This window comes from Stegodyphus dumicola, chromosome 6, assembly GCF_044657685.1.
Source record: "Stegodyphus dumicola isolate Sdum_Otavi_A_Nest chromosome 6, ASM4465768v1".
Classification (NCBI taxonomy): Eukaryota; Metazoa; Arthropoda; class Arachnida; order Araneae; family Eresidae; genus Stegodyphus; species Stegodyphus dumicola.
In genome coordinates this window covers 149786864-149806413 of record NC_140773.1, presented here as the reverse complement: position 1 = coordinate 149806413, position 19550 = coordinate 149786864, and the positions used below count along the sequence as shown (strand labels likewise).

Here is a 19550-nt window from a genome sequence, read left to right as displayed (position 1 = left end):
AAGGGACGACGCGTTTTCAGTAACTGTTAATATAATTCTTAATCCTTTTAGGAAAATTCATAAATAGGAATTAAATCTTCACTTTCAATAGATTTGGTTCATTTGGGAATTTTTCTTCATTTTATATTTCTTTCGAAATTACCAAGACAAATTTAATGATGAAATTTGGATTTTCAGCTGATCATCTAACCCTGTACAACAGTACTCTCAACTCAGTATATCTGGCTGACATGGTAAAACGGGTTGTCACTTTGAACACTCCACAGCGCATACCTTCGCATAAGTCTTTCCTCAGTTCTGTTGGCTTAGCAAAACCGAGCTTTGCCGTCGATATTAACGGCGTTGAAATTTCCAGTTATTCTACAAATGTTGTCCTGAAGGATAAGGCAGCTGTCATATCAGCCAGAAAACATTTCAAAAGGTAAGAGAAATTTTAAATATATAATTCCATAAGCTAAAAGTATTAATAGCCTTGTAGATACCTAATTTAATACTATTGTAAAAATAGAATTTTAATAGTCATTCAATATCATCGATGTAAAATGTTTACCTGTAACTTTCATTTTATATTTTTTAATCAGCTGTAAATTTTTTTAAACGTAATTACATGGTCATAATCATATCGCTGTAGTTTACAAAATTTAGTTGATTTATGTGCATGTAAAAATTTTTTGACTGAAAATAACTCGTACGCATCGCATGTCGAAATAATTCGAATAAAATTATTATATTACGTGCAACGCGCAAGAGACAGATTTTAAGAGAAAGCGATGCCGAAAAATCAAAAATACAGGAGCACGTGCATTTAACATTAAGTAAAAGTTTATCTTGGTAATTCATACTTGAATTGAATAAATGCAATATAACACTCTGTTAGCTGTAACACTCCTTTCCACACTCCTTTTGCTTTCCAGAAATCTCGAGAAGCAGAAAATGCTAGAACTATCTCGCCCGGCCGGTTAACAACTTTTCAAAGCCCGAAGAGTGACATCTCAGCTCAGTTGCTCAGTTACTGTTATTGCGAGTTGTTTAGTTAGCTGCTGTTATTGTTGATCGGAATTAGCTTTCTCTTTAAATGGGCTGTGTATTGCGTTCGATATAACGTTTTTAGTAGTTAGGAGTATAACTAATTATATTGCGTGATATTGTGTACTTGTACGAATATCTTTGAGGAAAATTCCAGCATTCTGTTATATTTCTTTTGATAAGAATAAATTTTATTAACCTTTTATCGGACTTGCGCATTCAATCTATTACAAGCCCGTACGCACGCAACAGTATATTTTAAGCATTAATATTTCTAGGTAGATTGAATTTTCAGAGTAACTGAATAAAGTCTGAGAAAACAAAAAACTGGTGATGTGTGAAGGTCACAATTAAGGTGTGCATTTGTATTACTTGCACATAGAATTGCGTGTCAAATGTGCTATACATTCTAATGTTTCTAATACAGATTTATCGAAAGCGAGGCAAAACTAAAAAATAGCAGTTCTCTCATTGAAGCACCGTCAAGACAAAAATCAGATGTTCTGAAACAGAAAATACTTGGCTTTATTACCCCGATTTCTTTAGCTTTTCATTCACATTGTCAATTAGAATGTGAGTGAAACTTTCAACGAAACATGAAAGGTCTAGTCTAGGTGTTCTCAACCGAGTAGAACTGCATAGTTTCGGAGGGGAATGCATTGTATCCTTTAATTACTATTAAATATTTAGTTTCAGATTATGAATATTGTTACGAATTTTGTATTTAGATGGCTAATTTTAGTAGAATTATAATAAAATTGTTTTATTCCCTCGTGCATTGCAGCGTGTGATAAATTTTAAGAGAAAGCTACCCCGAAAAAGTGAAAAATATGAAAGCACGTGCATTGAATAAATGAATCTCTTTTATTTGTATTGAAATTGAATAAATGTAATTGACTATTGTGTTAGCTGTAACCTAATTCCATCCTCATGTTGGTTTCCAGAAATCGCAAAGCAAAGAAATTGCTAGAACTCGCAACCAAATGAAAGCTTTAAGGGGAGTTGGAACCCCAAAATCTTCAAAACATTGTGATTTCGGATTTTTGCATTTTCAAATTCTCTACACTTTTCTTTCTAAAAATACCATTCTTTAATCTCTATGAAAATTAGAACTGTAAAAAAATCTAGGTTTAATTTGTCATCTACTGCTTCGATCAATGATGATTTTTACATAAAAACGCGTTTTTCTCCAAACTTTATTTTTTTTACACTCGATGTACCTTTTCTCAGGAACTACTGCTCACAGGTACCTAAACATTTTATGGCTTATTTACTAGGTTCCCTAATCTTTACTGAAATGAGCTTTTTGTAATAAACTTAGAAAAAAAATTTAAATTTTTTTGTGTGAGAAAAGTGCTAAATTTTACTATGCCTAACAAAATATCGTGTAATTTACTCTAAAATTAAAAATGTTTCAAAAGCTCATTTCAGTATAATCAGATAAATATACCTTAATTACAGAAAAAATTTCAAACTTGTATCTACAGCAGATTTTGAGAAAAGGTACATCGAAAATGGCCAATTTAACATTGTCAGCATAAGGGTTTCTGATACCCCTTAAAAAGTCGGAGACTGGCATCTCATCTCAGTTGCTTAGTCCAGCTGATGTTATTGTTCATAGGATAGCTTTCTCAGCGTTGTGGATTGCGTTCTGTTTAACGTTTTAGTAGTTTGAAGGGTGCATTTAATCTATTACGAACCCGTACGCACGCAACAATGTAAACTTTTATTCATCTTTTTGGTATTTATCAACATTTTCTATATTTTTGTTTAAAAAATAAACAAGCTAAAAATCTAAATAAAAGGTATATTCATTTTTCGAGTTTTGGGAAGGGGAGACATTTTCAAGCATTAGTGAAAGGGGTGCATGAGTAAAACTGGTTGAGAATCGCTTCTCTAGTCGGACGATGACGTAATTGTAGATTGTGAAGATGTTTCAATTCAGCATTATAGCTTCTACTAAAAGTTGTTTCATATATCTTAAATCTAGATCGCCAGAAACATTTGCCTTAACGCCGACGTCAATTTCTTTGAAATGAGTTCAGGCCATACTATTTGCGATGGCAAACTATGTTAATACGTTTTTACACTGCTAATTAAAGTATATTTGTGTACCAAAATATGAATATCTCGTGCCTTAATTTTTGCAGAAATGTATGAAGCATGTACAGTTTTCCCTTAGGCATTAATACTTTGTTTTAACGATTTTTTTCCAGAAGTTTTCAGGTAGATAACTTGTTAGTTGGAGGATATATCAATGGAATAAAAGTTGAAGACATGAATAAAAATGTGGTTTCAAAATCGGGAGATAATGAAATTGATTCTATATTCTTTTTCATGGACGATATAGATGTTGGTAAGTAAATTCTGTTACTAGACTTATCTTTTTCACACTTTCTCATATTTCGATATCTAATTTAAGCTGATTTGAGTTAAATACTACTACCAATTCAACTTTAGATAAATATTACCTGTTCAGCTAATAAGTTAATAAAGGTACAAAAATATAATTAAATCTGAGATTCTATTTCTGGCGTACAAGGTTAGGTCATTTATGCTGTTTAAATAAGCTCAAAAAATTTAATTAGCGGACTGTGGGAAAAAATTCAGTGCAATGTTTTTAAAATAGTGTTTAATATCTCATAATTTACTAAATTATTTTAGTGTTTCTATAGAGTCATTCTTAACAAATAAAAGTATATTAGTCTGAATAATATTTGAAACATGTAATGTAAATTATACGCAGAATTTTTATGGGGATGTACGATTTATAGCTTTTGGTTTCTTTATATTTTACTTTTCCACAGTTAATAGGAACATCCTTTATCTGCCTAACAATGCTTTTGATAGCCTATTTCAAGCCCAGAAAATGATGGATTTAAATATGAAGCGCAATTTATACCGATTTCACATTATTACAAAATAGAAGAATGAGCTTTTGTGACTACCTTTAATTGACTTAACAGAAAAGGTTCCAGCCGCTCAGACGGTATAATGGTTAGGGAACCTACTGCGGTACCGAAGGGCCCAAGTTCGAATCCCAGAGAAAGCATAGATGTTTATAAATGTATAGTGTCTTTGCGGCATGGGGATACTCTAAATATATGGCGAGGAGAAAGCCCAGTTTGGTGATTTCGTCATGGAGGTAGTAAGTTTATTCTTACCTCCATCGGTTTGGTGGTAGGGAAGAGAGGTGGGAAATGGAAGACCCTATGATACCCCCCCCCGAGGATCTTTCCCTCAAAATTGGGGTGTAAGTAGTACTCCAGCCTTCTTGAGGCTCTGGCAACTTTTCTTCCATGAAATACAGGGACAAAACAACAATGAAAAGGTCACAGGTTCCTCAAACAAATGCTGCATGCGTTATTACAAGTAGATTAGAGCTCGCAATGCATTTATATTGGCAGTTAACAGGTAAATATTAGCGCATAAAAAGTTAAGTAAAAAATTTGGAAACGGTAATTAAAAAGTTAATGATATAAATTTATTAATATATTATTTTCCCCATATTTTGAAAGGTAACTTGGTAACAGGATCTTCGTTAGATGATGTAAACTGGAATGATTTGATTTTCCTAAATCAAAACGAAGTCTTGGGTCCCGCTTGGTTCCTGTCTGATACTCACGCTACTGCCGATGTATTTATAAATGGATTGCTGAATGGTTGCGATATTACAGAAGTAAGTTTTTAAGTGCCGCACACTGTATATTTTTTATTTAGTATGAGATTTTTGATTAATATGTAAGCAATGTTAAAAACAGATAGAAAACTTATTAAGTGGACACGAAAGTAAGGTACATACATTACTTCGTTAAAACTAAACACTCAAGCCGGTGACCGAATGGATAAGATCGCTGAACACTGATAGTTTAACCTTCGTTTGAATTCCAACAAATGGGCTGAACGGATGGCTGATGAGGATTTTTCATGTGTAACGTGAGTAGAAGCCAGGTTCTCTTAAGCTGCCCTTCAGGGCTTTCCTTGCTTTAGGCAAATAGCTCTCAAGTGCTTTGCTGTAATCTAAATAACCCAAACCGTTGACAGCTTTATCTTAGTTAAAACCATTAGTTAACCAAACCTTCATAATGTCGTCCTAAGTTCCATTCTACAACCTTTGATTGGATGATTTTGCAGACTTTTAAAGTAATTTACTGTAATCGTGTTCAGGTGAAAAGGGGAATCGATCAATGTATTTAAATAGGCCTAGAAATTTGGCAAAATAAGGTTTACAATATGTAACACTTCTCTCACAAAAACAGGTTCACTTCTGCATTTTTTGCATGTAAAGGTTTTTAATGATTTATAAAACGGTGTTAATAAATGTGTTTTATTTTTTGCTGAGGAAATTTTATAGAATTTTATTAATATATATAAAAAAATTATGGTAATTTACCCAGTTTCTCATCAGACGTTCCTTTTTATTTACTATCATAAATAAATGTTAAGCAATTTTTGTGCTTGTAATTACTAGTCATAATTTTTCATAACTAGATAGGATTGATAAACTTGTATCTTCATACCCATCTTTATAAATTAAAGGTTTTCCAAGAGACTTTATTTCGTTATGTAAAGTACGACTTCAATCTAATAAGTTTCTTCCCTCTAGTGAAAAATGGCGTAATTTAACATGAAAAATAATTCGAGAACCAGTCGTATATATATATATATATTAATCGATCAGAAATAAATTTCTCAGCTAATTTATATCTGAATCCTACTCGGTAAAAGATGAATATTCAACTGATTTTAATAACTACATTTCTTTTTATGAAAGAACGTCGTTTGTAACTAATTGCAGGTCACTTACTATAACAAAATAACGGCACTATTATTTAATTTCAGCTTGGACGTCTAGCGCTGTATGCGAAGAAGCCATCTCAAATATTCAAAGAGGAAATGAAAATTGAAAGCATAGAAGTTATTGGGAATGTTAATATTTGGAGCACTATAAATGGTATATCCATTGAAAATTTCAAGGAAAAGCTGATCACTCTTTCTGGTGCACAAACAATAGTATCCAATGCTTTTATCGATTCAACATTTGCAGTGGCTAATTTCCACATTAGTGATTTGTTAAATTTTGTCAACTTGTCGCACATAATGAAAGATGCTGTTATGAAATCTATTCCTCAGGTAAGCTAATATTTCGTATGTCTTCAAAATTATGTTTAAGATTTATATTAGAATTAAAATAAAAAATACTCCTTTAATGCTTAGATAGAATAGTTTGATACGATTGAACGTTTTATACAGTAAATAAATATTCTTTGCATTTTATCGAACAAAAACATATCGTAAAATACAAAGAAAACTTACCTTATTTAGCTGCACTTGTTTCACAATCAACTTGGTCGTTAATTGGACCGGTTTGGGAGTGGTGCTAGAACACCAGGGTGCCTGGGCCGAAGGCCCTACTATAACCGTTAAACATGCTTGGAAAATGCTTTTAATTTTAGACCCATTGAATTTAAAACATAAAAGTTTGGCTTCCTTCAAAAATTCTTTGGCCCTTCGTTTCTCTTAAATTTGCAGCAATACTTCATCTATCGCAGATCGCTTGGCAGTAATCTTTTGCAAATAAAGTTTATCTATAGTCAGACGAGTTGGTTGCGAATTATCTTATCCCCTAAAGTGAAAGTTAAACATTAGTTAATCGGAAGTGATTTCATGGTGTCAGAAAGAATCCAAGTTTTTTAGTTCGCCTTCATTTTGAAGAGCTAAGGAAATTCGGGAACAATGTATGGCAAAATTAAAGGTTTAATAGAATTTTTTATAAAAGGAAGGATGTAATGTTCTATAAATTAGTCAGCAACGTGAAAGATAGAAGGCTGATTTTCGTTTCTTCCAGCATTTACTTAACCTAATAACTGATTCCTGAGTGTGATGTTAAACTTACGAACTGATTCCTAGTTGTGATGTTAAACTTACGAAAATTTTCAAATCCTGTAAGTAACCATAAGAGGCTAGAATTTTGTTTTAATTAGCTTACAGAAAAAGTCTGATTTCTCATCCTCGTAATAAAGTCATCTAGTCAATATAATTCAGTGTTTGCTAAAAGACATTGGACTGCAGCAGTGTTTTGCAGTAGTTCTCGTCTTTTAACAAACTAGAACATATTTAAGATACCAATGCTCAGACGATATGTCTTTAACCATTTCAGCTCTTTTATCCAGACCCATGAGGTTTAAGGATACTTTATATACTTCTAGCTTACAAGTGGCCATATAGGCAAACTTCCCTGAACTCTGATAGTTTAACGGTTTTAGTCCTGGTGAACAGGTGGGCACGAGATTATGCACGTATAAAGTAAATGCGTATCAGTTTGTTATTCCCTTAAATAGCCCTCGTATACTTTATTGTATTTAAAGCAAAATCAAATCGTACACATCGTCTGCAAAAGAAATGGTAATTTAATCATTGCTGTTATCTCAAACAATACTCCTATCTACACGAAATGCAAAAACGTATTAGCCGGTCTCATTTTCGCGTTCTACGAAGAATCAAGGTAAGATAAATGTGGGTTACATTGTATATTTCACTATTACTGTTTAGATTTGAACTGATGGTTTAACTAAGGCCCTGTTTCAATCAAATAAGATTTCAGAGAAAAATCTTTTAAAGAAGTTACTGAATGGAAATTATAGAAAGAAATGCTACATGAAGATGGCTAGTTTAATTATCTCAGTGTAGTTGTAGTTTGCATAAATTGTCGAGAGATCGTAGAAAAATTATTATTATAACTAAGTTGTTTTTAATCCTACTGTAAATATGCTAGAAAGCAAATGTGGCCCTTTTATATTCGAAAAAGATCCTGAAAAAACTAAAAATTGTCAAAATTCTGTTACTTAACACATTTATCTGAAGTAAAAACCAATTTTTTAGGATCGTAAAATCGAATTTTGCGATATAACAGTATTTCGAGTTTTAGCATTTCTGCTATTGAGAACTTAAAAATTCTTTTATACAGGGTGATCCTAAATTGTTTTTACAAATTAAGGGTGATAGCACTCATCCAGAGGAGCAATAATTACCATAGAACATAGGGTCGCATTCCACTTTGAGAGACAGAAAAGAGGAATATTAGAATTCCAAACTGAACTTAACAACAGTGTTAGGAGAGCGAATGGACGAGAAGAAAAGTTGCACAATCAAGTTTAGTGAAAAACTCGCAGAGATTGCACAAAACGGATAAAACCAAAAACTTGGCGTTCGAGCGTTAATTCGAGCTCGGATATTGATGGTGTATAATCATAATTTCTTAGAAATTAAAAGGTAAAAAGATTTACCTTTTAATCGATCTTCTTTCTAATCCAAAGGCATATCCGGGAACATTTTAATTTCATTCATCGATGCACTACTAGGCTTCTAAGATAATAAGATATTTAATTTACAATCACATCGCTAAACTAAAATATATATATATAACACAGAAGAGAAGGATTACGAGTTCCATTCTCTGGATACTTTTCGACACTGGAGTAAATCACAAACTAACGAAATCATCTACAAGCAGATTTTTTGAACATAGAAACAAATATAGGAAATATCTCTCTATATACAGACGGATCAAAATACCAGGATCATGTTGGTGCCGCTTTTGTCACAGAGAAAACAATAGTAGGGGTTCGATTACATACAGTTTGCTCTGTGCTTACTTCTGAGCTTACTGCAATCCATCTGGCTTTGACTTACCTTTCAAAACAAAAGTACATAAAGTTTATTATCTACACAGATTCCATGAGTGCCTTAATGTCATGGAAAATCACGCTCAATGTACTCACCCAGTTGCAACCAGAATCCTGAAGTTGAATCATTCTTTAAAAATTCGGGGATACCAGATTCTTTATTCGCGGATCCCTGGACACGTTGCCATTAAGGGGAATGAATTGGCGGATATTGCAGCTAAAACTGCAACCACAATGTACAATCTTCAGATTCCACTAGCAGACATCAAAGGGTTTGTCAAAAGCAAAATTCTCAGCAAATGGCAGAAGCAATGGGATGACAAAGTATATAACAAGCTGAGAAATGTAAAACCCACCATTGGATACTGGCCATGTATGGCTAATAGAAGGGAGGATGTTCTCTTGACTCGACTGAGAATTGGCCATTGTCGCCTGATCCATGAGTATCTTCTGAAGGGAGAAGAGAATCCCAGCTGCCCAAACTGCAATGCAGATCTGACAGTCCATCACGTCTTGGTGTAATGCCAGTTTTAATTATTTTCGCCAAAAACATTTTAATTGTTCAGTAGTGGACTTAGGAAATTTAATTGGAAAAACACATCATCGTAATTTGTTTGTTTTTAAAAGATATTGGCTTTTATAATAGACTTTAACCTGTTTTTTAAAAGATATCAGCTTTTATCATAGATTCTAATCTCTCTGTTTTTAACTAAGCTGGAAGTTTTTACAAATGACTAATTGCATTGTTACCATTTGTCTGGCGCAGATAACCTTGACAGGTTTTTTGTCAAATTACAATAATCCAATCCAATCCATTCCATCACGAGTTCTCAAAGCTCAGTTAAAAACAGGTTCTGTTTTAGTTTTTGCTGCGCGCATGCGCAAATCACGTGGTTGTCGGTGAGAGTTTCAACAGATGGCGAACATTCAAATGCACATCTTTGGTTGGCAAGGTGTCAACCTTGCAAACGATTGCAACAAGTTAGTTAATAATATTCAGCCCTAGATTAGATAATTAACTCCAACACTCGGCTGTATGCCGAGATTAGCATGTAAAGTTCATGCTGTGTTCCGGCTGTCAGAACTTCGTGTCCCATAGAAGGGCGCTTCTAGTAGAATGAGATCAGCACAGTAACTCCAGGAGGATGGATAGAAGATGGCGAAAAGCGGGGAAAAAACTGCTACCTTGAGGGATACTTGATACCAAGGTTGTTTTTTCAATTTAGATAATTAATTTGTTGCAATCTTTTGCGAGGTTGAGATTTTGTCAACCAAAGATGTGCATTTGAGTGTTTGCCATCAAAGTCTGAGCTCGAATTAACACTCGAAAGCCAAGTTTTCGGTTTTATCCGTTTTGTGCACATCGGGTTTTTCACCAAACTCATTGTGCAACTTTTGGTCTCGTTCATTCGCTCTCCCTACACTGTTGTAAGTTCAGGTTGAAATTCTAATATTCCTCTCTTATGTTTCTCAGAGTGGAATGCGACCCATGTTCTATAGTAATTATTGCTCATCTGGATGAGTACTATCACCCCTCTTAATTTGTTAAAACAATTTAGAATCACCCTGTATAAGTATTTCTCTGTAGTATTTGTTTAGAAATTTGAACTCGTAAATTCAACACACATGGCTACTTTTGGAAATATCTGAATGCGGGTAAAAGTTTAGATTTTACGCAATATTTTGACTAAATAAAAGTGGATGATTTGTAAAATGTCTCGACATCCCCCCGATAGGCCACATGCTTCATATCTTAAAAGATGTCACGTAACCCAAATTATGTTATCCTCAAAAGCCCATCATATTTGAACTAAAACCACGGATTTAACCTAATAAAAGATTTAATTGTGCAGCTTTTTTGAAATACCTTGCTAACATATAGGTAACAATTTTCGAGAGCTGTAATGAATTGGAGAAGTTTTGCGTTGTAATAATTTGGATACTAAATAACATAATGGATAACGCTTGCAGACAGACGTATCCATATATTCAACATAATTTTATTATTGGATAAAGCTGATCTCTCAAGACTCTTAATAATTCATATTCTTACTTTTTTTATTCTTCTGACACCAGTTGTTACATTTTCTTCCTTTACGTTCGTACAGGGTTCGTAGATTTTTGGAGTGAATAATGACTCTACTTGATGAAGTATCGAAGTGCACTTTATTAGCCAGTATTGTCAGAACAGCTCCAAAACACGTTTACAGTCGTCGATGAACTACTATAAACCCGCTGACGCCGTCAGCGACACAGCCTCCAGGTTATCAGGCTATCATGGTGGAGACAGCTTCACGGCAAAGCACTAGAGTACAGCTCCCGACTCTGCTTGGTCGTTCTCGGAACTTCACGTGCTCTCGAGACTCTTCACGCTACAACTCTCGATGCACTCGACGACACTCGGAGCACAGCTCCCGACTCTTCGGTTCAGTCGTTCCCGGAGCTCAACATGCTCTCTCGACGATGCATGCACTAACCGCGATACACTACGAGACTCTTTCGGTGCACTCGACGACCTACTCGGCACTCGCTGCCCGGCTGTCAACTCGATTGACTCGCTAGACGAGACACCAGCTCGATACTATCTCGCACTCTATACGAGGCATTAACTCACTCGCCCTTTCAACGAGGCACTCTGACTGCGGACTAGCAGGGTTTATATAGCTTTCGGCTTGTGTTTGAGAATATTCTGTGCTAAACCGGTAAGAATTCGTTCCAGAAGGTTCTCCATCGGTCCATGTATATCGCCAATTTTGTGGCCAAATGTGGCAACCCTGCCATCCCTTGTTATTTTATGGCAACCCTAATCCTGCTTTGCGGGAAACCTCTCACCGCGCCTGTACATTTCGTAACAATATTATGGGTGCGATATGCACCCTGCACCTAATATTTTTTATAACTTCAGATTTTTTATAACTTGCATCTTCAGACAATGGACGAAACAAAGTAGCAACCAACGCGGGTGTTCGTTAAGAATAAAGCAAGCGGAAAAGTGACTGCGCATTCAGAAGAAAGCGAGAGAGTGAAAAACTTTCGGTTCTTAACTGAAATGTTTAACTTGATATGTTAAACTGTGTTTACAGTGCAGCGTTAATCGATATAATATGATGCGAATTAATTTTGAAATAATGCAGTTTTAGATTGATATATTAACAGTTACTGTTTTGGAAACAAAGGCGAAGTTCTCAAATTAAAATGAATGGCTGTTGTTAATCAAACTTAGAAGTTTGCTTTGATATTATCTTTCATGTATGTAATATATCCATTACAACACCAAAGCCATATGAGGATGTTTTATTTCTTGCAGTTTAAATGTATTTTTTATGCCTTTCACGTCTCAAAATATGCTGAAAGAATAGTGAACAGTCTTGGGTACAGAGAAAAGATCCCAATCTTCATATGACGAGATGCGTTAAAAAATTTTCCACAAAAAGATACTTGCACTAACGTTATCTGCTAGCCACCCTTAGATTTCTCTTATAACAAATCTTTTTTACTTCCTTGTACAAAGTAAAAGAAATACTATAATCGCGAAAAATTTCGGGTATCGTATTTCAACGAAAATATCCATTTTGACAGCTTTCTAATCCATTTAAACTGCATTTTCGTGATATGTGCAAGTACCGACAGAATCTTACTTTTTCCTTCAAATCGGATTGAAAAAATGGCTTTAAAATGGATTCGGAAGAGAGTTTTCGTGATGTCTGCATCTTGCATAACTCAAACGAGTAGCCTCAGAATGTAGAAATTTTGTATGTGGAACTGCTATAACATGTAGTTGGGCATTTCAATTTTTGGTTGCAATCAGTCTGACAAAAGTATTTAAATATAACCCAATTTGTTACCCACATCAGCGAGCTCAGTTATTTTATATATTGGTAAATTATGCAGTTTTTGCTTTAAAAGGGATCGAATTATGTTTTTATGTTCCGGTTAAGGTTTTTATGCCTTTAATTAAGCTGCATGTCATAGTTGTAGAATTATCAACAATTTAAAAGTTGTTTAATTACCGCTAATCCTAACGAAACCGCCATTTGCTTACATTTGAAAACTCTTTGTAGAATACTGAATTAAGTCAGTTTCTGCACCTACAGTGTCTTTTTGCCTAGTGGAATCAAATGTAAACTTTCAGTTTTCTGCACCGGAATATCTGCTTTCTTGTCCGCCGTCCGAATTGCTTGTTTTTGTGTAGGAACACTAATTTTAATTGTAAAAATTTTTAAACCGTTTTAAGTACAGTCAAAAGTCGTTAATTCGGACACCCATAATTCGGAATGATCTATAATCCGGACATAAAAACTAAAAACTTTCTGTGCATGCGCCGCGTTGACACATGCGCAGAGGCGTTCACGCGTGCGCGTAAGACCTTTTACGACTGCGCATATGAGTGTGCGCAAGTGCAGAATACGTTTTCGCGTGCGCATTTTATGTATAATGGACGTATAAGCTCAAATTATCTAATTATCTATTTCAGTTAATGTTGATGATTGCGTTGTTCCTTAATTTTCGAATTGCATCCGGCTTATTATTTTTTGCAGACTGTAAGAGCAATTTTATAAAAGTAAGCTTAAACTTTCGATTATATCAAATAGAATTTCCGATATATATTTGTTAATATGTAAAGGATCTAAAGCAAAAGTGTGTTTTGAAATCCGAAATCTGTTTATCAATTTCACGCTGCTCGGCGGCGGGCGCGTAATGAATTGGAAGTTGATTTGTCAGCACTATCCATATCTTCAGCGCAGATGTTTTTATTTTATTTGGCTTATAATTCCTTACCAAATGTAGTATTTCATCTCGATATGCTCCGTCTTTGATATGATTTAAAACAAATTCCTCGTCATTATAATTCGCTTCCGATAGCGAAGAAAAGTGACAGAGGTTATTGAAAACAAAAAAATTTCGATTGACAAATTAGTCGGTGTTCTAGACACAGCAATTATAGGACTTGAACGGCGGAACTTTGTAACTGAACAAGAAATTATGTCTGTTTAATAGAATTAAACAGAAAGTATTATCACATGAAACGAAGCAAAACTTAAACAACTTACATTGAAAGAAATGTTTAATAAAGTAAACAAATAAATATTAAGCTTTTTCTTTTTGCAAATTTTGATACCCTTTAGATCATAATTGTTCTTTATTTCACAAATTACGGTTTCATATTTTTAATTTTAGAATTTCTGCATGCCATCTTACGAGATTTAAACTGATGATCTATAATCCGGAAAAATCGATAATCCGGAATCGCCGAAGTCCCGACGAGTCCGGATTAACGACTTTTGACTGTATTTGGTGTTTTACGTTTTGCCGAGTTTTACAATTTTTAATGGAGATATGAGTTTTATGTATTTTTGCCTTGAAGCGAAGTGAGAATTTAATTAATTGAATGAGAAATATATCTAGTAACTAAATTCGAGGAAGTAAGTGAAGTGCATAAAAAATGTGTGTGATTTAAGCCGTACCATGAAGTCATGTGGGAGTCGCATCAGATGTTTTAAGTAACTATTACCAAAAAAAGGTCTTTGAATTGTTTGTTTCGTCTTTATTTATTGAAATAACTTACCTAGGACTCTTATATTTAGAACGATTTTTCCCATAGTCGAAATGAACTGATGACGAACTTATGTTTCCTTGCTGAGAGTTCTTCATATTTTTTCCTATTTAAAATTATTTGTTGCGTGTTGCCCTGTAACTGGAAAGATTCGAAATTGTGTAGAAATCGTAACTTGACTTAGGCCCACCAGCGGTCGAGAAGTCGCTGAACACTGGCAGTTCGGTGCGAGGTTCGCGTCCCCATGAACGAGTTGGCTGCATAGTTTTCCCATGTGTGACGTGTATATGAGCCATATTACCTTAGAAAGTCCTCCACGAAGGCATCCCTTTCCTTAGGCAGATAGCCGTAGTGTGATTTGACATCATTAAATAACTAAACCTGACCTTAACTTTATCCCTCAAAATCCAAAATACACAATCTTTAAAAGCGCTTCCATCAGAGACTGCAAATTCATGTTCTTTATGGTGAGCGTGGAGGGGTTCCTGTCAATATATTATTGCATGCATATATTCATCGTATGGTGTATATATATATATATATATATATTGTTTGCTTTACCAATTTGGCAGTGATTAAAATCGCTGGCTGCATACTAGGAGTTCGATCCGAGTTCTAGCCCATGCAAACGAGCTTTTAGCAAGATTATTTTGCCCCATGCGTAACATGAGTAGGAGCCAGTTTTCCTTAGTCATCCATGAAAGCATGCATTCCCTAATTCAAGTAATCCATACGTGCTTATACAAACAACCTAACATATTTTCGAGTGCCCTTATAAGACAAAGGGGAGAAAAAATACTATTAGTAGTTCGACGAATTCATTTCGTTTAGAAGAGAAAGCCATGAATGAACAGAGCAGTTTGTGTTTAAAATAGCTGCCTGATCTATGTTTTTGTTGGCTAAATGTTTTTTCAGATAGGAAGAAATTAAAGTAGAGGAAATTTTAACTTGAAGTAAGCTATTGAGTTTATATACTGAAATGCTCTTTAAAGTAATGGAGGTAATTATTCTAATTATATGAATTTTCATAACCATTTGAAACAGTTTTTCACTCATTTATCATCTCAATTCTTTTAAAGGAAGTAAGTGGGCACAAACAATTCATCAGCTCCTTGAAAACGGATATCATCGTTACCAACAATGTGTTCTTGGAAAAGCTTAATGGAATTAATATAGAAGAACTGGAGAAAATGGCTGTATGGAAGACGAGTGATCAAATTATTGAAGGAGAGAAAATCTTTTCCTCAATTTTCGCCCACGTGGCTACTTTTAATGGTAAGTTGTCTTAAAGGAGCAAAATTAAATAAATGAGTGCTAGAAACGTACCAAAGTAACTTCTAAATGCTATTTTTAATTTATTTCAGCTTATCTTAACGGTCTTGTTTTACCCCGAGATGTGGTTAAGACAGATACTGCAGAAATTATTGCAAGTCCAGTATTTTTCGTGGCAGATTTAACACTTAATGCAGATCTCATGGGCTACAGCAAAATCGATGGAGTGAACATAGACGGTCTACAAAAAGATCGAGTTACTTTGAGTGGAAAACGAAGCATATCTTCTTATTTGAACTTCCGGCAAGACGTTGTAGTTTATGGTAAGTAATTTCAGTTAGACTTTTCTGGAACTATTTCAAGAGATGCCGTCTGTGGAATCTTATTGTTAGATTTGATATTTTATTTGCATAATATAAAATTTTCTTGATTTTTCTATTTAAATTATATTTCTATTTAAATACATTGTGGTATCAATATGAATATTCTTAAGTATCAGAGTAAAGAAATGAGACATTTTTTTTATCCTGTAACTGGAAATCGTACAGTTTTCACTTGGGTTTTTAATGTGTGAAATAGGGACGTGTAAAATTTTCATATTTTCCATGTTCTTCTATTGTGTAATGAATGATTTTTGTAGAAGTTTAGACTAGCAAAACTTAGTTTCACTTTTGCAGTTCAAAATAGCCAAACTTTAAAGAAAAGTGAAATCTAGTAACAGTTCTATTGAATTAATCTAGCATTTAATAAGCTAATAACATATTGGATAATTTTGTCAAACGTATTAACGTTGTTATTATGAAAGTAACTGCATAATTTAATCACCCTTGAATAGCTAATATTTGATTCTTCATACTATCAGTAAAATTACATGTTAAGAATGTAATTTAATACTTCGGTCATTATAATTTAAATAAATCAATAAGGAAAGCTAAAGCTTTCTTTCTTTTTTTTTTTTTTCTTTTTTTTTTTTTTTTTAATAGAAGCTGATACACTTTGAGATTACTAAAATTAGCTTTCAAGATATATTTTATGTAAACTATAAATGAGAGTTGGCGCTACGAGCCGCACTTATATAGTTTGGAGTAATTAGCGTTATTTCAAGACGGTAGCCGTATTTATTTTATATTCACATGACCGAGTATTTAAAGATGTGAAATACGGTCTGTCACTTCGAGTTCTCTTCCTGGTTTAAAGAACTAGCTGCATGGGGTTTACCCAAATGTAATATTACCACTTCTTGGAAAGAAATGTCTTCTACCTTACCCAGAAAATCCTTAATGTTCTTTGTCACAATTGAAATTATAAATGGCTATAGTATTTTAATTCTTATAAGCTGTTTTGCGTGTAGAGCAAAACTGGGATAAAACAGTGTACATTTAACGCCAGTTTTGAAAGCATCTCTGATGTGTCCTTAAATTTTTGACGCTTGAAATGTAATATAGTCTATGCACGTCGTCGGCAGTAGTGGAAAGAAAGACTGTTAATATCCAATCCTTTTTAATAAGGCCTAAATTTGGTAGCTTATCAGCGATCGAGCGGTAAAGTCGTGGAAGACTGTTAGTTCGACCTGGCTTCGATTCTAGGCAAACGGACTAGCTACGTGAACGTCTTCCTGCTTTTTTTAGTGTGTGATGTGCTACGAGCCAGCTCCCTTAGAAATCCTTCACAAAGGCATCCCTTCGCTTAGGCAGATAGGTGTGTGGTGTATTTAATTATGGCAAAGCACACTAGGGCTATCTGCCTAAGGGGAGGATGCCTTCGTGGAGGACATTCTAAGGTAAAATGGCTCATATACACGTTACATATGGGGAAAATAACCATGCAGCCAGCCCGTTCGCGGGATTCGAACCTCAGACCGAACTACCAGTGTTCAGCGACTTCATCGCTCGGTCGCTGGTGGGCTCTGCTTAGACAGACCAAACGTGTTTTGGTCTATCTGCCTATCAAACAAACCAACTTAAAGTTCGCTTGTATATTTGCTTCAAAAAGCTAGCATTTTAGTAATAATTTTATTCATACTGCCAGAGATCGCAAAAACCTTTGTTTGACCGCATTCGATTCGTGAATCACCAACTGGTAATTGTAGGCTTGCGACTAGCCCTTCTCTAACTTTTTTTTTCCAATGGCCGATTGTGAGCGATTACAAATGTAACCCAGTTCATTAATCTATACCAGGCCGGATGTGGTGGTCTCTTTATGGAGGCATCTAATAGGTGGGCCACCAACGCCTTCGCTATGAAGGGATGGACAGTTACAGCCATGCCTTCTCCGGGATTCGAACCCAGGCCCTTCGGCATCGCAGTCAGCTTCTCTGACCACTATACCGACTGGGCGGCCCTTCTCAAACTTTACTATCTTATTCTCATTAGTAGCTAATAAATTTTAAAGGTTTTGGAGTTTGCTGTAGCTTTGCAGTAGCAGACCTTTGTATGCAACAAGAGTTCCTCTAGTCTGTATGGAAAAATTATAAATCAAATCCAAAAGTCGGTTTAATGCATTCGCTGTAGTCTTACCTTTCGGTTTGTAAATCGGATATAACCTTAAAATTGTTTTCTTTAACGAAAGTTTATTCGAAAAATAAATTTGAGTTTCTACTAGTATGCCAAATTTTTATATAAAACCTGGTTTTATTTATTGTATTCCATACATCCATTCTGAAATTTAAATCCTCCTATAAGCGTGTCCGACATTGACACAGTGGTTTATTTAATTCAGATTGCAGCAGATGGCATGTGGTTAGCTGAGACTTTAACTGAAAAAAATATGAAAAATTTCGAAAGTTTTAATTTGTTCAAAGATATTACAAGAATAAAGTAATTCGTGCAAATTGGGTAATCAAATGAGTTTTTAATTCTAAAATAGTACTGCAATTCATTTAGTAGAAGGCATTTAAAAACAAACTTGCTTGTAACTTACGATTTTAACACGTTGACGCCGGTCTCAGCAAACGGTGGGTCATACTTGTCTATTTAGTGGGGCGGCATGTCCCACCGGTGGGTCATGCTTGATTGTTACGCGGACTGGCATGACTCACCGATGGGTCTCGCTTGTATATCAAAAAATGCGTGATGCAAAATTTTAATTATTCAATAGTATACATTAACATTTCAACATTATAATCAAACATTCAATACAAAACAAATAACTTAAAATGTAACTTATAAATTAAATATAATTAATTTTTTCTATGCGATTTTTTTCTTTCTTTGCTCTATTCGTTAGCGTACGGAGTAGCTTTTAAGCTTTCAAAGCTTTTATAGTATTCTTTGCATCGCATTCTCTTCTTCCTCGCAGATCCTTCGTACAAATTTTGAAAAACTGTTCTTTTTTTCTTACTTCACTAGGGGGATTCACAAAGCGGACGGAGACGAAACGAATCGCTAATTCAAGCACCGCCCCACGAAAATAACATAGAATATCCGCACTGTTGTCAAGGTGTTTGTCTTTTTTTCTCCAAAACTAAATGTTTAGACTAAGAATTAAACACACAGCAATATATTAATTATCATTATTTTAAGTAGTACGTAATGAATTAACCTAATGAAAATGGGTTTCAGTTGTATTTCATTCGGTAAAGACAACATAACCTCACTTCAATACATGAAACGAACTGCCAAGTCAATATTTACTTCTAGTCCCTTAATTTTTTCTACTTACGAAAACTTATTTGTTGGCATTAATCCTTTTCTTAATTGGGAATTCTTTCTCTCAGAGGACGTAAGTGTCGATGGCACTGTGAACGAAGTTGTTTTGGAATTGGCTGTTAAAACGAAGAATCAAGCTATTTCTCTCGAAGGCTACAAGATTTTTATTCAAGATTTTGATGTTTCTGACTCTATGACGGGTTCTCTAGTGAACGGTTATGACACAAATAGCTTGGGATACAATATTTTACGGAAGAATAAAGAAGAATTTGTTAGTAATTTGCAAGTAAGTACGTGTGCAACACTGAAAATATTTCCTTCCTCCTATATTTCACTGCTGCATTTAATTGGCTTACTGATATGAAT

General features: G+C 34.5%; 1 protein-coding gene and 1 long non-coding RNA gene across 3 annotated transcripts in view; one reads left to right on the top strand and one right to left on the bottom strand.

The window, feature by feature from the left end:
- LOC146996866 (uncharacterized) overlaps positions 1 to 6588 on the bottom strand; it is a 191048-nt gene extending 184460 nt beyond the window's left edge. For both annotated transcript variants that reach the window (XR_015041726.1, XR_015041727.1), the window contains exon 1: positions 6343 to 6588. This is a non-coding gene — a long non-coding RNA (uncharacterized LOC146996866). The remainder of the gene's footprint in view (positions 1 to 6342) is intronic.
- LOC118193570 (uncharacterized) overlaps positions 1 to 19550 on the top strand; it is a 104448-nt gene that overhangs the window by 59828 nt on the left and 25070 nt on the right. Inside the window, exons 18-24 of the mRNA XM_035364676.2 lie at positions 178 to 421; positions 3243 to 3382; positions 4545 to 4705; positions 5869 to 6159; positions 15345 to 15540; positions 15630 to 15860; positions 19253 to 19470. Of these exons, the coding sequence (XP_035220567.2) occupies positions 178 to 421; positions 3243 to 3382; positions 4545 to 4705; positions 5869 to 6159; positions 15345 to 15540; positions 15630 to 15860; positions 19253 to 19470 (1481 nt within the window). The remainder of the gene's footprint in view (positions 1 to 177; positions 422 to 3242; positions 3383 to 4544; positions 4706 to 5868; positions 6160 to 15344; positions 15541 to 15629; positions 15861 to 19252; positions 19471 to 19550) is intronic.